The 22,380-nt window shown below is 38.7% G+C and overlaps 1 protein-coding gene across 1 annotated transcript in view; it reads left to right on the top strand.

Annotated features, from left to right (window-relative positions):
• Positions 1 to 15,490: 15,490 nt before the first annotated feature.
• mov10b.2 (Mov10 RNA helicase b, tandem duplicate 2) overlaps positions 15,491 to 22,380 on the top strand; it is a 29,961-nt gene continuing 23,071 nt past the window's right edge. The window contains exons 1-2 of the mRNA XM_062999041.1: positions 15,491 to 15,643; positions 15,766 to 15,868. Of these exons, the coding sequence (XP_062855111.1) occupies positions 15,492 to 15,643; positions 15,766 to 15,868 (255 nt within the window). The 5' untranslated portion in view covers position 15,491. The remainder of the gene's footprint in view (positions 15,644 to 15,765; positions 15,869 to 22,380) is intronic.

Genomic DNA, 22,380 nt, shown 5'->3' with positions numbered 1-22,380 from the left:
TAGAGAGACACAACATCCCGCCGCTAACCTCTGACTCAGCACTGACAAGCACAATACCCAGTCATGACTTTTTTGCATCTTACAACTAATAAATCTTGAATCCAGCCTCTGTCATGTTCAGACCCACACACATGCAGACACAGCTGGGAGTCTTCTCCAAGTCATGCATTGTTTAATGCTACCTTTATGGTTATCATCACAATTATCATTATCATCCTGAAGCTGCTTTCACTCTCCTATTCAGATCCCTTTGCTTTCAGGACTCCTCAATTAAAATAAACAGACATGAACAGAGACGCCTGAATGGGGAGTTACTTCAGGCCCTGCTCATGATACATTTTCCCTAGAAGTGTTTAAAAAACTGCAGTTATTTAGCCATAAACAGATTTCTAACGTGTTAACAGACTCATATATACTTCACTGCAACAGCTGCTATGAAAAACAGAAAGATAATGTAGTGGATGTGTGGTGGAGGGGTGGATGGATAGATTGGGTGGCTGTATGTATAGATTGGGTGAGTGGGTGGATGGATGGATAGATAGATATATAGATTTCTTATGGTGACCCATATCTATTCTATCCTCAAAGTTGATGCGTTAGAAGCAGGAAAAATGGGCAAGCGTAAGAATTTGAGCGAGTTTGACAAGGGCCAAATTGTGATGGCTAGACAACTGGGTCAGAGCATCTCTGCAGCTCTTGTGGGGAGTTCCTGCTCTGCAGTGGTCAGTATCTATCAAAAGTGGTCCAAGGAAGGAACAGGCTCATTGATGCACGTGGGGAGCGAAGGCTGGCCCGTGTGGTCCGGTCCAACAGACGAGCTACTGTAGCTCAAATTGCTGACTATTCCCTGATGGCTGAGGCCTCTTATAGCAGAAAAATTTGCCCTGCCACAAAGCAAAAATGGTTCAGGAATGGTTTGAGGAGCACAACAACGAGTTTGGGGTGTTGAATTGGCCTCCAGATCTCAATACAATCGAGCATCTGTGGGATGTGCTGGACAAACAAGTCCGATCCATGGAGGCCCCACGTTTCAACTTATAGGAGTTAAAGGATCTGCTGCTAACATCTTGGTGCCAGATACCACAGCACACCTTCAGGGGTCTAGTGGAGTCCATGCCTCGACGGGTCAGGTCTGTTTTGGCAGCAAAAGGAGGACCAACACACTATTAGGAAAGTGGTCATAATGTTATGACTGATTGGTGTATAAGTCTATGAGAACTACTACAAATATGTGTGGGTCATTGTAGTTTTGACTGCAAAACCTCTGGGTGAAAGAGAAAGTGGGAGAAAGTATTTGGAGAAAACATGGTGTGTTTGAAAGGTTCAGTAAACATTTCAATAAACACCCATCCACGCCACTGGAATATAAAACATACAAGTTGTGTAGCACAACTAGAACACAGCAGCACAACAATAACATGTTGGACTACTACTATCAGTTCCCCCAGTAGAAGAACAGTTTGGCAAAAATACATTACAAATGTACTTTAAATTTACTCAATGTTAAAACAACGTTTGGGTTGACATACTGTACTGTAACTAGATGTTTGTTGCAATTTTTAATTAGTTGGCTTAGTTACTTTAGCCATATTCAATGCTAATAGGTGCATAGAATCAAACATACAGTCCTGTCTATACATTTTTTTTTCAAACACTGGCAGTAGAATATGCCATAAGACCCTGAAGAGTTTTAGTCAGTTTAAACATTGTCATAGGATGCCACCTTTTCAGCAAGTCTAACTAATCAGACTGTTTGTTAGACTTTATCATATGGCAGCCTGACAGATAAGTCTGAGTTGGAAATTGCCAGGATGACACTGTCCACACAAATGTATACTAATACTATTTAAAAAGTTTGGAGAACATATAATTAACATGGGCTGCTTTTGTTGGTCTGAGCTAGGTTGCCTAGTTTCACTGAAGGAATTAACTTTGGAGAATTGCATTCTTTTGAACAGTTATGTTTCACAGTTTGGGGAAGATCCTTTTCTAAAAAAAGTTTTCTCTCTGCCATCCGGCTGGGCAGGGTGCCTACATGAACAACGATTGGCTGTTGTTCATACAGGGTGAGAGCCGGATAGGGACTCCTCATAACTGAGGCAATTAGGATCTCTGCTAGCTGATTGATGGCGCCTGCACAGAGTCGAGGAATAATGCATCGATTAGGGTGTGGCTCTCCATACACAAAGCTGATTCACATATGAACTCGCCTTGTGCAGGTGAAAAGATGCAGTCGGCTACTGCACACGGGTCGGAGGGGACGTGTGTCAGTCTCGCTCTCCTCAATTAGGGCGGGGATCGACATAAGTAGAGAGAAAGCATAATGCAATTGGGTAATTGGATGCAATGAAGTTGGGAGAAAAAGGGGAGAAAATAAATAAAGTTTTCTGAGATAACTTGACTGATGCCAACCTCATTTAAAATGTTTAGAATTAATCAGACTGTTTAGTCAGATTAAGCCTTATCCTACCAATACTGCTCTTGTGAAAAGAATAAAACCTCGCAATCATTTTTAATGTGGACAGAATAGTGATAGAATAGAATAGTGGAAACTGTCATAGCAACAAATTAGGGATCAATTCTATGATGAAGCCAATACACTTGAATGTGATATTTGAGTGTCTGGTGTCCACAATGTTTTGCTAATTAGTGGAGCTCTTGAGTAAAACTGAAAAATTAAATCTTAGACACTAAACATGACTTGGCTGATTGACTGTATTTGGGTAAGTGAAAAATTATGTGAAATTGATTTTTTGCCAAACTATTCTTTTACTAATTCATCTCTGCTTTCAGTATTCATACTTCCTCTTATTAAGCAACAAATGAGTAGGAGAGTATGTTTTGGGGTTTAGAGTTTCCGTTTTGTCCCTCTGACATCTTTCTATTTTCTTGTTTACAATTTTTCTTTGACATTACATTGCATAAGAGAACGAAGAGCATGAGTGAGAGTGAGAGAGCGGTCATTATCACAAGGAAACACTTCAGTACTCTTCTTTCGGACCACCATGTCATGCACCAAGTGCAGCATTCCAGTTCAGACTGAATTACATTATATTTGCCAAGTCTAAATCACACATGAGTGTGTAGCATCCATCGCACGCACTTCTGAGAAAGAGTGTGCTGAACAGTGCTCAGCTCGCTGATGATCTCAGAGCTGTGGCTTCACTGAAAAAAAAAAAGATCTCCCATCCTGCCGAAAGACTGTGGAACGAACAGATGTGAATATAAATATAAGTAAATATAAAATTTGATTTGGTGAAAGGCTATAAGAAAGGCAAAAAATGTCAGGACGGTATCAAAACTGCGTTCTGTTTCAGTGTTAGCCAGTCATTTGATCACAATCATGCCACAGGACAAAACTAAGAAACTGTGAAAGCATATCTTTAAACGGTTGGAGATCACAGTTTCACACATTTTTCTGCTTCCTTGCTGAGCTCTGGATGGCCTGTATCACCCTGTGGGTCACTGTGAGAGTACATCATTGTGTCTGTGGAAATGTATTCATCTCTTAACAGAGAGCAAATGTCTTATAATAGTTAATATCCTCATAAAGAGCAGTTTTGACTTTATGGAAGCATTCAACCAGTCTGCATCATATTGCTTTTGCAAAATACACCGATCAGCCACAATATTAAAACCACCTCCTTGTTTCTACACTTACTGTCCATTTTATTAGCTCCACTTACCAGATAGAAGCATTTTTGTAGTTCTACAATTACTGACTGTAGTCCATCTATTTCTTTGCATACCTTTTTAGCCTGCTTTCACCCTGTTCTTCAATGGTCAGGACCACCACAGAGTAGGTATTATTTAGGTGGTGGATCATTCTCAGAGCTGCAGTGACACTGTCATGGTGGTGGGGTGTTAGTGTGTGTTGTGCTGGTATGAGTGGATCAGACACAGCAGCGCTGCTGGAGTTTTTAAATACAGTGTCCACTCACTGTCCACTCTATTAGACACTCCTACCTAGTTGGTCCACCTTGTAGATGTAAAGTCAGAGATGATCGCTCATTTATTGCGGCTGTTTGAGTTGGTCATCTTCTAGACCTTCATCAGTGGTCACAGGACACTGCCCACGGGGGGCTGTTGGCTGGATATTTTTGGTTGGTGGACTATTCTCAGTCCAGCAGTGACAGTGAGAATGAGAGAGCTTATAGTCCGGATTTAGCAGCATCTGATTTTTTTACGTTTTTGGACCACTCAAAGAAGCTTTAAGGGGATTTTCATGTGATGATGACGTGAAAGCAGCGGTCCATCAGTGGCTACGTGCTCAACCAAAAACGTTTTTTTGCTGATGGCATTAAAAAGTTGGTACGACGCTGGGAAAAAATGCAACGGTGACTATGTAAAAAAGTGATGTAATTTGTTTTTGAAATTCCTAATAAATAGAGTTAAAAACGTGTGGAAACATTTTGAAGAACCTTCGTACTTCACCCTTGTTTTATCCTTTTCCTTTGTTTTGCCAAACCTTCCCTATTAGAGGATAGGAGGCTGTTATAAGGTTCAAACTAAATATAAGTGCACATGGTTTTGGAATGGGAAGCCTGACCAGGTTATGGTCAGGTGTGCACATACTTTAGGCCATATAATGTATAAGTACGCAACAGTTATTTATCCACAAATGAAGTTCAAGTTTAAAACATCAAGTTTAAAAGTAGGCCAATTTTGCTGAAAAAACACACAAATACAGATGGCAGAGAGAAGTACAGGTACCTGTCCTTAAGGGAATGAAGAGTCAAACTCCTTTTAGCAAAGGTCACTGAAGGTGAACATGAGACTACACTGTCACTCATAAAACTAAAGAAGCTGGATACTAATGGCTACTCCACACTACAGACAGAAGCCTGTAAAACCGGGCCTCCTTAAGCCTGAGTGAGCAGCAGTCTTAATTGTTTCCCATCTGCTCAGTCTCACAGACATTTCATTATCTCCTAAAGGCCATGGAGAACCTATTTCTCTTTTTTGTAATGCCACTTTGGTTTGTTGATTGCAGTCCTAACCTCTGACCCACCTGTACCTTAATTGCACATTAAATCTAACCTGACTTCCACTCTTCGTTCCTCCTCTAGCGATCACAGAAATTATTTTCCTTTCCCATCTCCTCTTGTTCACCTCCCTATCCCTTATTTCTCATTCCGTTGAGTACGACAAGCTCATAAACAGCCCGTAAACAAGAGAAGAGCTCATAAAAATGGCAAAAAAGGACATTATCAGGCGAACCAGAGCACAGAGTAGGAAGCCATCAAAGTGTCCGTAAGAGAGGAGCACTTCAGCTCAGTCAGTCATCCTTTTAAAGAGCTAGAATAAATACACAGACACGTGGAGCAACGTGGTTCTGGAGCACTCATGCCGAGCGGATGGAGATAAGGCGGTAATGAATAAGTGGAGGACCAGCAGGGTGCCCTCATTTAGGGGACAGCAGACAGCTGGAGAGGCCTGAGTGCCCCATACAGGATGAGATAAGAAAACTGTAGCTGACTGGAGGAAGCTCTTCACTACAGGCAAACACACTCCAACACAGCCCAAGAACCTTTATCGTAGAGACGTGACACATCAATAGATGGAAAGTCAGACACAGAAGCAACAGACCTGGCAGGATGTTGAAAAGAAGACATACAGATAAAAATAAGCAGATCTGGTCAGATGTTAACTTGGGTGTTAATTTGATAATAAGGATAATAGTGTTTGGTTTTATGTTGCTTATTTATCTGACTATCAACCCCTTAAAATAAATTATAACCGTGTCTGTGAACCAAACCTTATCACAACACCAATGCCCAACCTTATTCATTCTTTCTAGATAAACAGAAGTTAACGTTAACAGTATATTTACTGTACAACCTTTTTTAACATTCCAAACTATTAAGCACCAAGCAGGAGACCAACTTTATTATTGTTCAGCAAATACAGTACATGTGAATGTGATATTCAAATGTTCACATTCTTTTGTCCATTTTAATGAAGGTAAGGGCTCTTTCAAACCTTTTGGCACAAACTTGACAGCACTTAAGATCTCTTTTTCAATACTATTACAAGGTCATCCAGCCCAAACTAAAATAGTGTGATACCATATTCAGTGTCTTTTTTAAAGTAATCACTCTCCATTCAGAAGGTTAGCCTTCTTCTAGAATCCGTTCATTATCAGACACAGTAAAGAGTATCACTTTCTAAGACACAGAGGTCTTTAGTATGACCTGTTTGACTGCTATTGTTTATCTTTGGCAGTGATTCCTAAACTTTTCAGCTTATCAAAAGAGAAATATAACTCTTTCATGTAACTACCTAAAATCTTAATCAATCTATTCATTACATCTATTAAAGATAAAGATTTATTTAAAACATACAGTATATTACCCATGGTAATAACTAACTGTCACTGTAAACCTAATCACTTGTGCCACTCTTGGAAATAACAACTGCAATTAAACATTTGCAATAGTTTAAAAAGTTTAAAAGTTTTCTAAAAAGTTCCACCTTTGACTCATCAGTCCACAGACTATAAAATGTAAGACCAACCTTTTTGTCTTTTTATTTTTTAAGAAAGAATGTAGCTTAAAAATCTGGTTTAAAGATGTTTTTGCAGTGCACTGACTATTATAGCATTAGTCTGAGAATGATTAGACTTCAGTTAACACAGTCTGCAGCATCCATCAGTTTGCTATTATGAGAAAAAAATGAAAATCTTGTTATCATCAACACTAAGCTACATGCTTTTTTTTATTATTATTATTGAAGTTTCTCATAAAGAGGTTTAAATGATGAAGCTGCCCTGATGCCCCTTGGTTTAAAAAATAAAGGTAAAGGAAAGAACTAGATTTAAGCAGGTTTGGCTGTTTTGGCTAGAATTAGTTATGCTGCTAATTATTACTCAGATAAAACTACAGGGATTGGACAAAATAACTGAAACACCTGTCATTTTAGTGTGGGAGGTTTCATGGCTAAATTGGACCAGTCTGGTGGCCAATCTTCATTAATTGCACCAGTAAGAGCAGAGTGTGAAGGTTCAATTAGCAGGGTAAGAGCACAGTTTTGCTCAAAATATTGCAATGCACACAACATTATGGGTGACATACCAGAGTTCAAAAGAGGACAAATTGTTGGTGCACGTCTTGCTGGCGCATCTGTGACCAAGACAGCAAGTCTTTGTGATGTATCAAGAGCCACGGTATCCAGGGTAATGTCAGCATACCACCAAGAAGGACAAACCACATCCAACAGGATTAACTGTGGACGCAAGAGGAAGCTGTCTGAAAGGGATGTTCGGGTGCTAACCCGGATTGTATCCAAAAAACATAAAACCACGGCTGCCCAAATCACGGCAGAATTAAATGTGCACCTCAACTCTCCTGTTTCCACCAGAACTGTCCGTCGGGAGCTCCACAGGGTCAATATACACGGCCTTGCTGCTATAGCCAAACCTTTGGTCACTCGTGCCAATGCCAAACATCGGTTTCAATGGTGCAAGGAGCGCAAATCTTGGGCTGTGGACAATGTGAAACATGTATTGTTCTCTGATGAGTCCACCTTTACTGTTTTCCCCACATCCGGGAGAGTTATGGTGTGGAGAAGCCCCAAAGAAGCGTACCACCCAGACTGTTGCATGCCCAGAGTGAAGCATGGGGGTGGATCAGTGATGGTTTGGGCTGCCATATCATGGCATTCCCTTGGCCCAATACTTGTGCTAGATGGGCGCGTCACTGCCAAGGACTACCGAACCATTCTGGAGGACCATGTGCATCCAATGGCGGTGCCGTGTATCAGGATGACAATGCACCAATACACACAGCAAGACTGGTGAAAGATTGGTTTGATGAACATGAAAGTGAAGTTGAACATCTCCCATGGCCTGCACAGTCACCAGATCTAAATATTATTGAGCCACTTTGGGGTGTTTTGGAGAAGCGAGTCAGGAAACGTTTTCCTCCACCAGCATCACATAGTGACCTGGCCACTATCCTGCAAGAAGAATGGCTTAAAATCCCTCTGACCACTGTGCAGGACTTGTATATGTCATTTCCAAGACGAATTGACGCTGTATTGGCCGCAAAAGGAGGCCCTACACCATACTAATAAATTATTGTGGTCTAAAACCAGGTGTTTCAGTTATTTTGTCCAACCCCTGTAGTTATGCAAGTCAAGCTTTCCAAGTATAACTAGAACTGGCAAAAAAACAGAGATAGTAGAGAACAGTGGTAGTATAGTGGGTGGAGCTTTCAAAACACAGGTCTGGCATAAATCTCAGACTGCCTGAACAACAATAGATTTCCTCTAGATGTAATGTTCAATATTTATTTTCTTAATTTCATATTTATTGGGTGGAAAACGAGTAAATACATGGCAGTCTTCAATGCTGCGGCTGCTTTGAGCCACATGTCTGTAAAAAATAAAGGTGTACACTGTCATCTACTGGTTAACTTTGATTATTGCAATTATGCTTTTATGTCCTTCACACGGGGAAAAATGATCGACTGCCCTCTAGGGTGCCCCTTTTTACAATAAATTATGATGATGTGCCACCAAAAGCAATAAATAAATAAATACATAAAATATATGAATTTGTCTTAATGGGTGCACTTTCAATAGAAAGAGACCCTGTTATGTAGTGCCCTCTATGCAAATTTGTAACTATTTAGCTCTGTTGTCATTATCTCAACAATATATATTAAGCGTTCAAAAACAGAAGCATTTATTTTAGTTATAATCTATTTTATTTAAGTGATGTTAAGTATTAAAGGAGTATTAAATGCAGAACTGGCACATTTTCTTATTTTTAACGTGAGATTAAGATGATTCACTAAAAGGTGAATTTCTTATAACCATTTTACTCATCTTTACAAGGGGGCCAAGAATATTGAAAGGGACTGTATCTCTATCATTGCTTATCACAATCTCTAGTTAATTTTAGCCTAACGTAAAATGTTATCTTATAGCCTAACTTCTTAATAAAAGCTTGTTTGTTGGATTAGTCTGGGCTGGGCTAAATTTCAAATCTCATTCTACTTAACCTGTAGTGCACTAGATGCTACTCTATTCAGTTCTATGTAGGGTGCTTTGAAAGTCAATTGAGGGCAATTTGGAAAGAAAAACCTTTATGTCTTGGTGGACGGAATCCACTCTCGTTATTTTAACAATTAGGGTAGTGTTTATAATCACTGTGATTGTATTATATAGCCCACCTTATGGCCAAGTTATATAAAAGCGTTTTAATACATACATTATAGAAATCGACCAAAATATCCTAATCGTTCAAACACGCATTTTATTTATGTGTATTTGTACATAATAACAATTAACAGTTTTAAAACGGCGAGGTTTTTGTTATGATGGCAGAGCAGGTGGCGAGCTGTTTTGCGCATGCGTGTCAGTTCAGTTCTGCCAGTCTGCTGATAAAGTGCTTTGGATATGTGGATTTTACTTGTATTATATTTAACAAAAAAAAACCTTTTTGTTTTAGAGGTAGTTTACTTTATTGGGTCAAGGTTGCCTAAACTCTCCCATACGATAATAAATGAGAGGATAATGACACAAGGTAGCGTAATTCAGAGCTTTATCTCGTTATTTTAACATTCAGGCTAGTGTTTATAATTACTTTGACTTTATCATATAGCCCAATTTTTGGCCAAAAGTTATTTAAACGCGGTTTAATACATACATTAGATACTAAAAATCGACCAGAATATCTTAGTCATTCAAACATGCGTTTCATTCATGTTCATTTGTACACAATAACAATTAATAGCATTGAAGTAGAGAAGTTTGCGCATGCGTGTCAGTTCAGTTCAGATTCGTTTTAAATACATTGGATATGTGGATTTTACTTGTTTTATATTTATAGAAACGTGATGTTTTAGAGATAGAGATAGTTTCTTGTTATATTTACGTTTTTACTTTAAAAAATTAAACCAGGGATACCCAAACTTTTTCAAACTGTAAATATGGGACGGTAATGCCACTAGGTGGCGACATTTCTCGTCATTCAGAGTTCCAACTACCCTATAAGGCTTAAAATGGATGTAATTTTATTAAAGAATGAACATGACAGGTGGTACAAACATCATTTCATAAACAAAAAGCCTTAATCATAATTAATCATTTGTGTGCCAGTTAAATATTATGATACATTTTCATATTGTTCATATAAATATATGTTCAAAGTTTCAGTTATCTTTAGAGATAAATCCTTTTAGGCACTGTTACCTCTAATTCTTCATATTTGTATTGTTATGAACTGTAACTCTGTGGCTTGACATTAAACACTAATAAGCCAAGTGAAACTATTTCAGACATTTTGATGGCATCATGATTTTGCTCATGATAAAAATGCCCAACTGTAGCAAAGGTCACATATACTCATACCTACTAAACCTGCCAAAAGTTATTTAAACGCAGTTTAATACATACATTAGATGACTAAAAATCGACCAAAATATCTTAATCATTCAAACACGTGTTTCATTTGTGCATTTGTACACAATAACAATTAATAGCATTAGAGCAGCGAAGTTTGCGCATGCGTCTCAGGTAAGTTCAGATTCGTTTTACTAAGTACATTGGATATGCAGAGTTTACTTGTTTTATATTTATAGAAACGTGATGTTTTAGAGATAGAGTTTCTTGTTATATTTACGTTTTAACTTAAAACAAAAAATTAAACCAGGGATACCCAACAGTGGTGTAACTAGGAGCTCATGGGCCCTAGTGCAAAAATGTATATGTATGTGTATATATATATATATATATATATATATATATATATATATATATATACAGTGTATCACAAAAGTGAGTACACCCCTCACATTTCTGCAGATATTTAAGTATATCTTTTCATGGGACAACACTGACAAAATGACACTTTGACACAATGAAAAGTAGTCTGTGTGCAGCTTATATAACAGTGTAAATTTATTCTTCCCTCAAAATAACTCAATATACAGCCATTAATGTCTAAACCACCGGCAACAAAAGTGAGTACACCCCTTAGTGAAAGTTCCTGAAGCGTCAATATTTTGTGTGGCCACCATTATTTCCCAGAACTGCCTTAACTCTCCTGGGCATGGAGTTTACCAGAGCTTCACAGGTTGCTACTGGAATGCTTCTCCACTCCTCCATGACGACATCACGGAGCTGGCGGATATTCGAGACTTTGCGCTCCTCCACCTTCCGCTTGAGGATGCCCCAAAGATGTTCTATTGGGTTTAGGTCTGGAGACGTGCTTGGCCAGTCCATCACCTTTACCCTCAGCCTCTTCAATAAAGCAGTGGCCGTCTTAGAGGTGTGTTTGGGGTCATTATCCTGCTGGAACACTGCCCTGCGACCCAGTTTCCGGAGGGAGGGGATCATGCTCTGCTTCAGTATTTCACAGTACATATTGGAGTTCATGTGTCCCTCAATGAAATGTAACTCCCCAACACCTGCTGCACTCATGCAGCCCCAGACCATGGCATTCCCACCACCATGCTTGACTGTAGGCATGACACACTTATCTTTGTACTCCTCACCTGATTGCCGCCACACATGCTTGAGACCATCTGAACCAAACAAATTAATCTTGGTCTCATCAGACCATAGGACATGGTTCCAGTAATCCATGTCCTTTGTTGACATGTCTTCAGCAAACTGTTTGTGGGCTTTCTTGTGTAGAGACTTCAGAAGAGGCTTCCTTCTGGGGTGACAGCCATGCAGACCAATTTGATGTAGTGTGCGGCGTATGGTCTGAGCACTGACAGGCTGACCCCCCACCTTTTCAATCTCTGCAGCAATGCTGACAGCACTCCTGCGCCTATCTTTCAAAGACAGCAGTTGGATGTGACGCTGAGCACGTGCACTCAGCTTCTTTGGACGACCAACGCAAGGTCTGTTCTGAGTGGACCCTGCTCTTTTAAAACGCTGGATGATCTTGGCCACTGTGCTGCAGCTCAGTTTCAGGGTGTTGGCAATCTTCTTGTAGCCTTGGCCGTCTTCATGTAGCGCAACAATTCGCATTTTAAGATCCTCAGAGAGTTCTTTGCCATGAGGTGCCATGTTGGAACTTTCAGTGACCAGTATGAGAGAGTGTGAGAGCTGTACTACTAAATTGAACACACCTGCTCCCCATGCACACCTGAGACCTAGTAACACTAAGGAGTCACATGACATTTTGGAAGGAAAATGACAAGCAGTGCTCAATTTGGACATTTAGGGGTGTAGTCTCTTAGGGGTGTACTCACTTTTGTTGCCGGTGGTTTAGACATTAATGGCTGTATATTGAGTTATTTTGAGGGAAGAATAAATTTACACTGTTATATAAGCTGCACACAGACTACTTTTCATTGTGTCAAAGTGTCATTTTGTCAGTGTTGTCCCATGAAAAGATATACTTAAATATCTGCAGAAATGTGAGGGGTGTACTCACTTTTGTGATACACTGTATATATATACAGTGTATCACAAAAGTGAGTACACCCCTCACATTTCTGCAAATATTTTATTATATCTTTTCATGGGACAACACTATAGACATGAAACTTGGATATAACTTAGAGTAGTCAGTGTACAACTTGTATAGCAGTGTAGATTTACTGTCTTCTGAAAATAACTCAACACACAGCCATTAATGTCTAAATGGCTGGCAACATAAGTAAGTACACCCCACAGTGAACATGTCCAAATTGTGCCCAAAGTGTCAATATTTTGTGTGACCACCATTATTATCCAGCACTGCCTTAACCCTCCTGGGCATGGAATTCACCAGAGCTGCACAGGTTGCTACTGGAATCCTCTTCCACTCCTCCATGATGACATCACGGAGCTGGTGGATGTTAGACACCTTGAACTCCTCCACCTTCCACTTGAGGATGCGCCACAGGTGCTCAATTGGGTTTAGTCCATCACCTTTACCTTCAGCTTCCTCAGCAAGGCAGTTGTCATCTTGGAGGTTGTGTTTGGGGTCGTTATCCTGTTGGAAAACTGCCATGAGGCCCAGTTTTCGAAGGGAGGGGATCATGCTCTGTTTCAGAATGTCACAGTTCATGTTGGAATTCATGTTTCCCTCAATGAACTGCAGCTCCCCAGTGCCAGCAACACTCATGCAGCCCAAGACCATGATGCTACCACCACCATGCTTGACTGTAGGCAAGATACAGTTGTCTTGGTACTTCTCACCAGGGCGCCGCCACACATGCTGGACACCATCTGAGCCAAACAAGTTTATCTTGGTCTCGTCAGACCACAGGGCATTCCAGTAATCCATGTTCTTGGACTGCTTGTCTTCAGCAAACTGTTTGCGGGCTTTCTTGTGCGTCAGCTTCCTTCTGGGATGACGACCATGCAGACCGAGTTGATGCAGTGTGCGGCGTATGGTCTGAGCACTGACAGGCTGACCTCCCACGTCTTCAACCTCTGCAGCAATGCTGGCAGCACTCATGTGTCTATTTTTTAAAGCCAACCTCTGGATATGACGCCGAACACGTGGACTCAACTTCTTTGGTCGACCCTGGCGAAGCCTGTTCCGAGTGGAACCTGTCCTGGAAAACCACTGTATGACCTTGGCCACCATGCTGTAGCTCAGTTTCAGGGTGTTAGCAATCTTCTTATAGCCCAGGCCATCTTTGTGGAGAGCAACAATTCTATTTCTCACATCCTCAGAGAGTTCTTTGCCATGAGGTGCCATGTTGAATATCCAGTGGCCAGTATGAGAGAATTGTACCCAAAACACAAATTTAACAGCCCTGCTCCCCATTTACACCTGGGACCTTGACACATGACACCAGGGAGGGACAACGACACATTAGGGCACAATTTGGACATGTTCACTGTGGGGTGTACTCACTTATGTTGCCAGCTATTTAGACATTAATGGCTGTGTGTTGAGTTATTTTCAGAAGACAGTAAATCTACACTGCTATACAAGCTGTACACTGACTACTCTAAATTATATCCAAGTTTCATGTCTATAGTGTTGTCCCATGAATAGATATAATAAAATATTTGCAGAAATGTGAGGGGTGTACTCACTTTTGTGATACACTGTATATATATATATATATATATATATATATATACTGTATAATGACTTACGAGTTTAATTCGTTCTGTGACCAAGCTCGTAACTCAATTTGCTCGTATATTAAATCACATTTTCCCATTAAAATGAATTGAAACGCTATTAATCCGTTCCAGCCCCCCAAAAACCACACCGATTTTTTTTGTTACGTGTTTTAAATAAGAAAAATTTACTTTATAAATAACAAATAATGTATAAAAAAATAATAATACATAATAAAAGAGAATGTAAAGAAATAAACTGGTTTTATTAAGTGTATTTACCTTAAAAATCAGACAAAGATGCTGGCGGAGGTGGAGATTGGCGGAGGAAGTTGGGGGAGTGTTTCATTTCATTGCTCTATCACTTAACTTACTCGCTACACACTTAATGCTACAATATACAGTGGCACCTCGTTATACGTCTGCTTTGGTATAAGTCCAACTTGGTATACGTCCTGTTTGGATGTGAAAAATTTAGCTTGGTATACGACCTTTATTTGGAATACGACTCGGGTGCTAGAACTTGTACGGGTCAAAATCAGTCACGACACCGCATGCGACCCTTGTTTACTTCTCGCGAGACCAAGCCACGAGCATCATTACACCAGTTGCTACCATTCAGTAAACAACCCACGCTGTAACTCTATAGCTATAACGCGCTATATAATTTTTTTACTTCACTTAATCTTATTCTTCACCGACTTTTGGCTTTTCCGTCACATTTTCCTCTTTTTTACTTGCTTGTACGGCAAGATAACCAGGTGAACTGAAATCAGCTGAGCTCGTAACTCAGATCTCGGCTCGTATCACAAAGCAAAAAATCGACCAAGTGACAGCTCGTATCTCGGAAAATTCGTAAGTTGGGTCACTCGTAAGTCAAGGTTCCACTGTATAGATATATAGTTTTATTCCATATACAGTATATTAGGGTTTGCTATGTATTTCCTTGTGTGCCTTGCCATAATACATGCATAATACGTGCAACCAATCTGGAGCAATGAGGTGGGTGGTTGAGTTCATGTTGTGGAGGGCCCCTCCCTGCCATGGGCCCCGGTGCACCTGCACCCCCTGTAGTTACGCCACTGATACTTAACTTTTTCAAACTGTAAATATGAGACGGTAATGCCACTAGGTGGCGACATTTCTCGTCATTCAGAGTTCCAATTACCCTTTAAGGTTTAAAATGGATGTAATTTTGTAAATTTGCATGATTTAGATTTTTCTTGATGTTTCTATTCGTTTTGTTAGGAAAACATTAGTATGAATGACTACTTGTTACACGTTGATCAATGTTTAATAGTAAACAGCGGGTATAAACAAACCCGGCTTTAGGTTTCGTTTCACGGGTATGGACGGGGCTTGATAGGAATAAGGCGGTCTGATGCCAAAGCCTATCATTTAGGTTCAGGTTAAATAGGCAGTGCCAGAACACATCCGCTTTTTTTGCAGTCAGCATTAGCCGAAAAATGCGAGGCAGAAAGAGAAATAGTGGCTTTACTAACGCGGATGTCCGTAATGTGGGCTTCGAGTTTATAGAATATCTACGGGAGTCGAATCAAATAAATATCACACAAAGAGATGAGCTTAATCGCATTTATAAACATGAATTCATAAACAGGTGATCATCTGCTGCTTCACATCCTTATACTGATACTCCAAGTGCTTAGTGTTAATATTTTTATTGTAACAAACTGTGAATAGACTAAAATGTTTATTTACACGCAACTTGTTGTCTTTCAGGTCTGAAGGGAGAGAACCTAATTTCTCCAAAGTGCTGTTTGTATTGAGGAACTCCAACCGAGCCCGAGTTACCCATGACCGACATGTTTACTTCAACTCTAATGTAAGATTACTTCAATAATTCACCACTTCACTTGATAAACTTTTATTCTCTACTGTAAATTTATTAATTTATAAACCACATATCTTCACCGGATAAGTTGAAATATTCTGAAAATGCAATAATAAGAATCTATGACTTCTAAACTTATTAACCTTTATTTACAACACATTTAAAACATTTGGACAAGTGAAAAGCAGAGGTGGAAAGAGTACTAAAATATTGTACTCAAGTAAAAGTACTATTACTGTAATGAATTTTTACTTAAGTACGAGTAAAATTACTAGTCTAAAAATCAAGTACAAAGTAACTCCTTTAAAATGTACTCAGAATAAACGTTACTTAGTTACTTTTTTAACAGAAGGAGGGTGTGTCTCAAGTCAAGTCAACTTTATTTATATAGCGCTTTTTACAATATACATTATCTCAAAGCAACTTTACAAGATCCAGGACCAACAGATACAAAAACCCCTGTTGAGCAAGCCGAGGGCGACAGTGGCAATGAAAAACTCCCTTAAAATTACAGGAAGAAACCTTGAGAGGAACCAGACTCAGCAGGGCCCATCCTTCTTGGGTGGTCTGGAGGATACTTTAAATAAATAGTATTTACACAAATCATACAAACACAGAATTAAAATGAACTAAAAGTTATAACTAGCAATAATAAATAAATAAATAATGATAGAGTTATTATTCAGTCCAGTCTGTAATAAAGTCTGTAGTGAGTTCTTGACATTCTTAGTGCAAACATGCCAGTGTCCGTCACATCCGGCAGGAGCAGCATTGTTGGCACGGCAGTCTCGACTTTATTTCCTAACCTCGGGCAGGTAAACAGGTTTCCATCAGAAGGACCTCGGGGTAAAACAACAGAAACTGTAGTTAAAAATGTAAAATGCGAGTTGAGAAAAATTTCAGTTTTACAGAGAGTTTTAGACTCCGGCAGCCCTAATTATTACAGCATAACTAAAAGGGAGAGCGAGCAGGTAACAAGGTCATGAAGGCTTTCTCTCCTGTGTAATGCAAACAGGACAAGTGGATATATGTCACAATAGTTGTTTTTAATTAAAATATAATAGAAAAAAATATGTTGATACAACATTTAAAACATTTAGGGATGTGTAATGTGTCATTTCAGTACAGACCATTCCATAAAACTTTTTCAAACTGTATAACCACTGAAGTTGGCATTAATTGTGGATTCTATAGACCAGCCTTCTTTTCATCACCAACAAATACCAAACAACAGTCATACTGTAAATCCATAACTCAAAAACAAGTCAAGGTTACAAGTATTGTGACTTTCACTAAATTACCCAAAGAAAACCTTCAAGATGTAAGACAAAACTTTGCCATTCTTTGAAATCAGACTATGTTGTCAAATAACGAAACATCAAACTCCAAACATGTTAAACTTTTATAATTACAGCTCCTTTATTTTAGCACCAGTTTATTTTCCATCACAGAATTCACTGCAGCAGTTTCCCAGACGTGATTTTTTTTAGCGTTTTTTTTTACTCAGTAACGGATGTTATTTAAAATGTAGCGAATTACAATTCTTCATACAAAACATACTTAAGTAAAAGTAAAATTACAGGTTGTAAAATCTACTTTAAAAAGTACAAGTACACAAAAAACTACTTAATTACAGTAATGCGAGTAAATGTAATTCGTTACTTTCCACCTCTGGTGAAAAGTTAATAGAATATTCAAGTTACAACGTCGGAAACCACTAATTAATGTGCTTGACCTTTGAGTCCTCAGATAATCTTCAAAAAACCATAGTCATGTACCATGGTGTGCTGCTGTATCAAGAAATGCAACCTGATACTGATTATGCAAAAGAAAGACAAAAACATTCTATGCGAAACACTGCCATGCTCATAGCTATAAACACAGATATATATTATATAAACACCGATTAGGCATAACATTGTGACCACCTCCTTGTTTCCACACTCACTGTCCATTTTATCAGCTCCACTTACCATATAGAAGCACTTGTATTACTGAATGTAGTCCATCTGTTACTCTACATACTTTTTTAGCCTGCTTTCACCCTGTTCTTCAATTGTCAGGACTCCCACAGGACCACCACAGAGCAGGTATTATTTAGGTGGTGGATCATTCTCAGCACTGCAGTGACAATGACATGGTAGTGGTGTGTTAGTGTGTGTTGTGCTGGTATGAGTGGATAAGACACAGCAGCGCTGATGGAGTTTTTAAATACCTCACTGTCACTGCTGGACTGAGAATAGTCCACCAGCCAAAATTATTCAGCCAACAGCGCCCCATGGGCAGCGTCCTGTGACCACTAATGAAGGTCTAGTAGATGACCAACTTAAACAGCAGTAATAGATGAGCGATCATCTCTGTCTTTACGTCTACAAGGTGGACCAACTAGGTAGGAGTGTCTAATAGAGTAGACAGTGAGTGGACACAGTATTTAAAAACTCCAGCAGCGCTGCTGTGTCTGATCCACTCATACCAGCACAACACACACTAACATACCACCACCATGTAATTGTCGCTGCAGTGCTGAGAATGATCCACCATCTAAATAATACCTGCTCTGTAGTGGTCCTCTGGGGGTCCTGGCCATTAAAGAACAGGGTGAAAGCAGGTTAAAAAAGTATGTAGAGAAACAGATTGACTACAGGCAGTAATTGTAGAACTACAAAGTGCTTCTATACGGTAAGTGGAGCTGATAAAATGGATAATGAGTGTAGAAACAAGGAGGTGGTTTTAATGTTATGGTTGATGTATAATTTAGTCAGTATATAAATAAGAAAATATATAAACTGAATAGTCTCACCACCAGGAAATAAGGCAACCACACAACCATATTATTTTATTTTTTTAATGTATTTACCACTGTGTTCTGGCATTATACCACATGACATGGTAAACTTAACCAATCCTATAACAATAAAAGGGCAAAAGTAAATATTTGAGAAAGGGCTGTCAGCCTTGTCGCTGTAAAGTGATAATATTCTTGTAATATTAGTCAATAGAATTATGTAAACAATAATAACTCAATACATTAAAAAAGTGATTAAAGATTATTAAGGACTATTTAATTGTTTTGTTAATCTAAGATATAAGATAAAATAAGAAATGTTGATAGCAAGATAGTTTCAGTATTTTGTGCTTTATTTGGGGCTCTGAAAGCTTGCTATTAAAAACAAGAATTTTCAAAATGGATTAATATTACTTAAAAAAAGAAAGAGAAAAATGTTGTTTTTTGCTAATGCATTATGTATTTATTTGTGTCAGTACCATTAATTTTATTAAAGAATGAACATGACAGGTGGTACAACCACCATTTCCTAAACAAAAAAGCCTTAATCATAACTAATCATTTGTGTACCAGTTAAATATTATGATACCTTTTCATATTGTTCATATAAATATATGTTTTCCAGTGTTCAAAGTTTCAGTTATCTTCAGAGATAAATCCTTTTAGGCACTGTTACCTCTAATTCTTCATATTTGTATTGTCATGAACTGTAACTCTGTGGCTTGACATTAAACACTAATAAGCCAAGTGGAACTATTTCAGACATTTTGATGGCATCATGATTTTGCTCGAGATAAAAATGCCCAACTGTAGCAAAGGTCACATACACTCATACCTACTAAACCTGCCAACTGAGCAGTTCAACCGGGTGTTAAAAGCACATAAAATTATCCAGCTTTGTGAATCATCAGTACAAAGAAACAAATTGGGTCACACGGTATGTTCATTGTATTAATAATAGGGAGGCAGTATTAATGTTTTGTTGTTTTATTTAAAGTGCATTGATTAAAATACATTATAGTAATAATAATAATAATATACAGTAGTCTCAGTGTGTAGGGTTTTCATTTTTAAGTTTATTCAATACGCTAGAGTTGAATACACTACAGTTCATTTTATGGGACCAGGAACAACTAAAAAGTAAACTGACTCTGCTAGGAATATACTGCTTATAATCAGACTGCATTTACATTTGTGTAATGACATTTTACATTACAGTTAAATTTGCATTTACATTACATATACACATAAGTTGTGTGACAGGGTGGGGTTTTTACCAAGACATATACACTGATCAGGCATAACATTGTCACCACCTCCTTGTTTCTACACTCACTGTCCATTTTATCAGCTCCACTTACCATATAGAAGCACTTTGTAGTTCTACAATTACTGACTGTAGTCATTCTGTTTCTCTACATACCTTTTTTCGCCTGCTTTCACCCTGTTCTTAAAGGTATTATTTAGGTGGTGGATCATTCTCAGCACTGCAGTGACAATGACAATGTTGTGCTGGTATGAGTGGATCAGACACAGCAGTGCTGCTGGAGTTTTTAAATACTGTGTCCACTCACTGTCCACTCTATTAGACACTCCTACCTAGTTGGTCCACCGTGTAGAAGTAAAGTCAGAGACAATCGCTCATCTATTGCTACTGTTTGAGTTGGTCATCTTCTAGACCTTCATCAGTGGTCACAGAACGCTGCTTACGGGGTGCTGTTGGCTGGATATTTTTGGTTGGTGGACTATTCTCAGTCCAGCAGTGACAGTGAGGTGTTTAAAAACTCCATCAGCATTGCTGTGTCTTATCCACTCATACCAGCACAACACACACTAACACACCACCACCATGTCAGTGTCACTGCAGTGCTGAGAATGACCCACCACCCAAATAATACCTACTCTGTAGTGGTCCTGGGAGAGTCCTGACTATTGAAAAACAGCATGAAAGGATGGACAGATGGACTACATTCAGTAATTGTAGAACTACAAGGTGCTTCTATATGGTAAGTGGAGCTGATAAAATGGACAGTGAGTGTAGAAACAAGGAGGTGGTTTTAATGTTATGGCTGATCAGTGTATATATATATGACTCTCAAAGCAGAGTTTATTTTATTGTTTTCACAATGTCTAGCACCATGTAGTATGTATTGCTGCGAGAAAGTATGTAATAACAGTTCACTATGGAGGTCTTTATTTATTTATTTATTTATTTGGTTAGTTATTTTCAGTGAGTGTGGGTGTGTGTGTGGGGTGACACAATAGGAAACGAAACCTAATGTGCTGAAAATGTGTTGAAGTCTCTTACCGTTAAGGTTCCAGTTGACAAACTACAATATTTAATGGTGAAGCATTTTTAAAAACTGTATTCAGCTGGATATGTATGAAAATCTGCACTTTTAACTGTTTCTAGTAGTTTTCTGCAAACTACTAAAAACAACCGTAAGATTAATTGTAAGATTAAACTTAAAGATCAAGCATCTCTATTAAAATAGATTGATTGTTCTAGATTATAAAAATGAGCTGGCACTCGGGTCATGCAGCAGTTCATTACGCTAGACCACCACCACTGAGATCCAGGTTCAAATGTCAGACGGCCGGCCAAGAGTCTACGCATACATGATTGGCTTAGTCGGAGCGTGTCAGAAACCCTCAGTGGACTGGTGTTCCTGTCTTGCGTCTAGTGTTTCCCATTTTAATCTGACCCACTGCAACCCTGACCAGGATAGAGCAATTGATAAAAATGAAATGAAAAATTAAAATAGTAAACATAATATATAACTACTACCAATAGTTAGTACTGCAATAATAATATTAATAATAATAATATGAGAAGATGAAGAAAAAAAGAAGAAAATAGAATTAAAATTATTTTAAACTATGTTTGCTTTCTGATATGACTTTATAGCTTTTCATTTTATTATTTAATTTTTCATGCTCAGGGAAACATTGGGTGCAAGGTAGGAATATCCTGGACTTGGCACAAATCCATTGTAGGACTCCCTTTTCCTTAGGCATAATCAGTCATGTCTGTGTGGCGACCCGACCGGACATTGGAACCTGGATCTCAGTGGTTGTGGGCTGCATAATAGACTTAATTGCTGCCACACATAATAGAAACTAGGGCTGGGCGATATGGATCAAAAATTATATCTCGATATTTTTTTCTGAATGGCGATATACGATATATATCTCGATATTTTTTTATTCCATAAGGTAATAACAAAAAGACACTTCTGAGACAAAGCTACATGTTCCAATTTTTTTACAGGCACTTTTATTAATATTCATGCTGGGGAAGCTTCACACAAGAATTATTTTTGCTTAAAAAAAAAAAAAAGAGCTATTCTAAGAAAAAAAAAAGTTGTTTTCTAAGGCATCTCCTGTTGTCTAACGTGAATTACAAATATATTGTCTGGCCCTTTAAGAATGTTAAGTGTACTATAGGGCGCAGGGAGCGAGTGTGTAGGGAAGATGTTGGAATGACACGGTTTCCGGCTGAGCTTGTGTGACATTAAAAGTAAAACCCCGTTAAAGTAAACCCCTCGTTAACCCCCCACCCCCCCATGTTTGGACTTTATACATTATTTTATGTATATGTCGCCACAACATTAACATTTACATTAATATTTTCTTTTACTGTGTAGATCTCAGTTCTGTAATACAGGCAGAACTAATCGTACATGTTACTGTGTAACTATTACAACATTTAATGCAT

This window comes from Trichomycterus rosablanca, chromosome 7 (assembly GCF_030014385.1).
Source record: "Trichomycterus rosablanca isolate fTriRos1 chromosome 7, fTriRos1.hap1, whole genome shotgun sequence".
Classification (NCBI taxonomy): Eukaryota; Metazoa; Chordata; class Actinopteri; order Siluriformes; family Trichomycteridae; genus Trichomycterus; species Trichomycterus rosablanca.
Note: the sequence above shows the minus strand (reverse complement) of the source record. Positions and strands in the feature narration are given on the sequence as shown.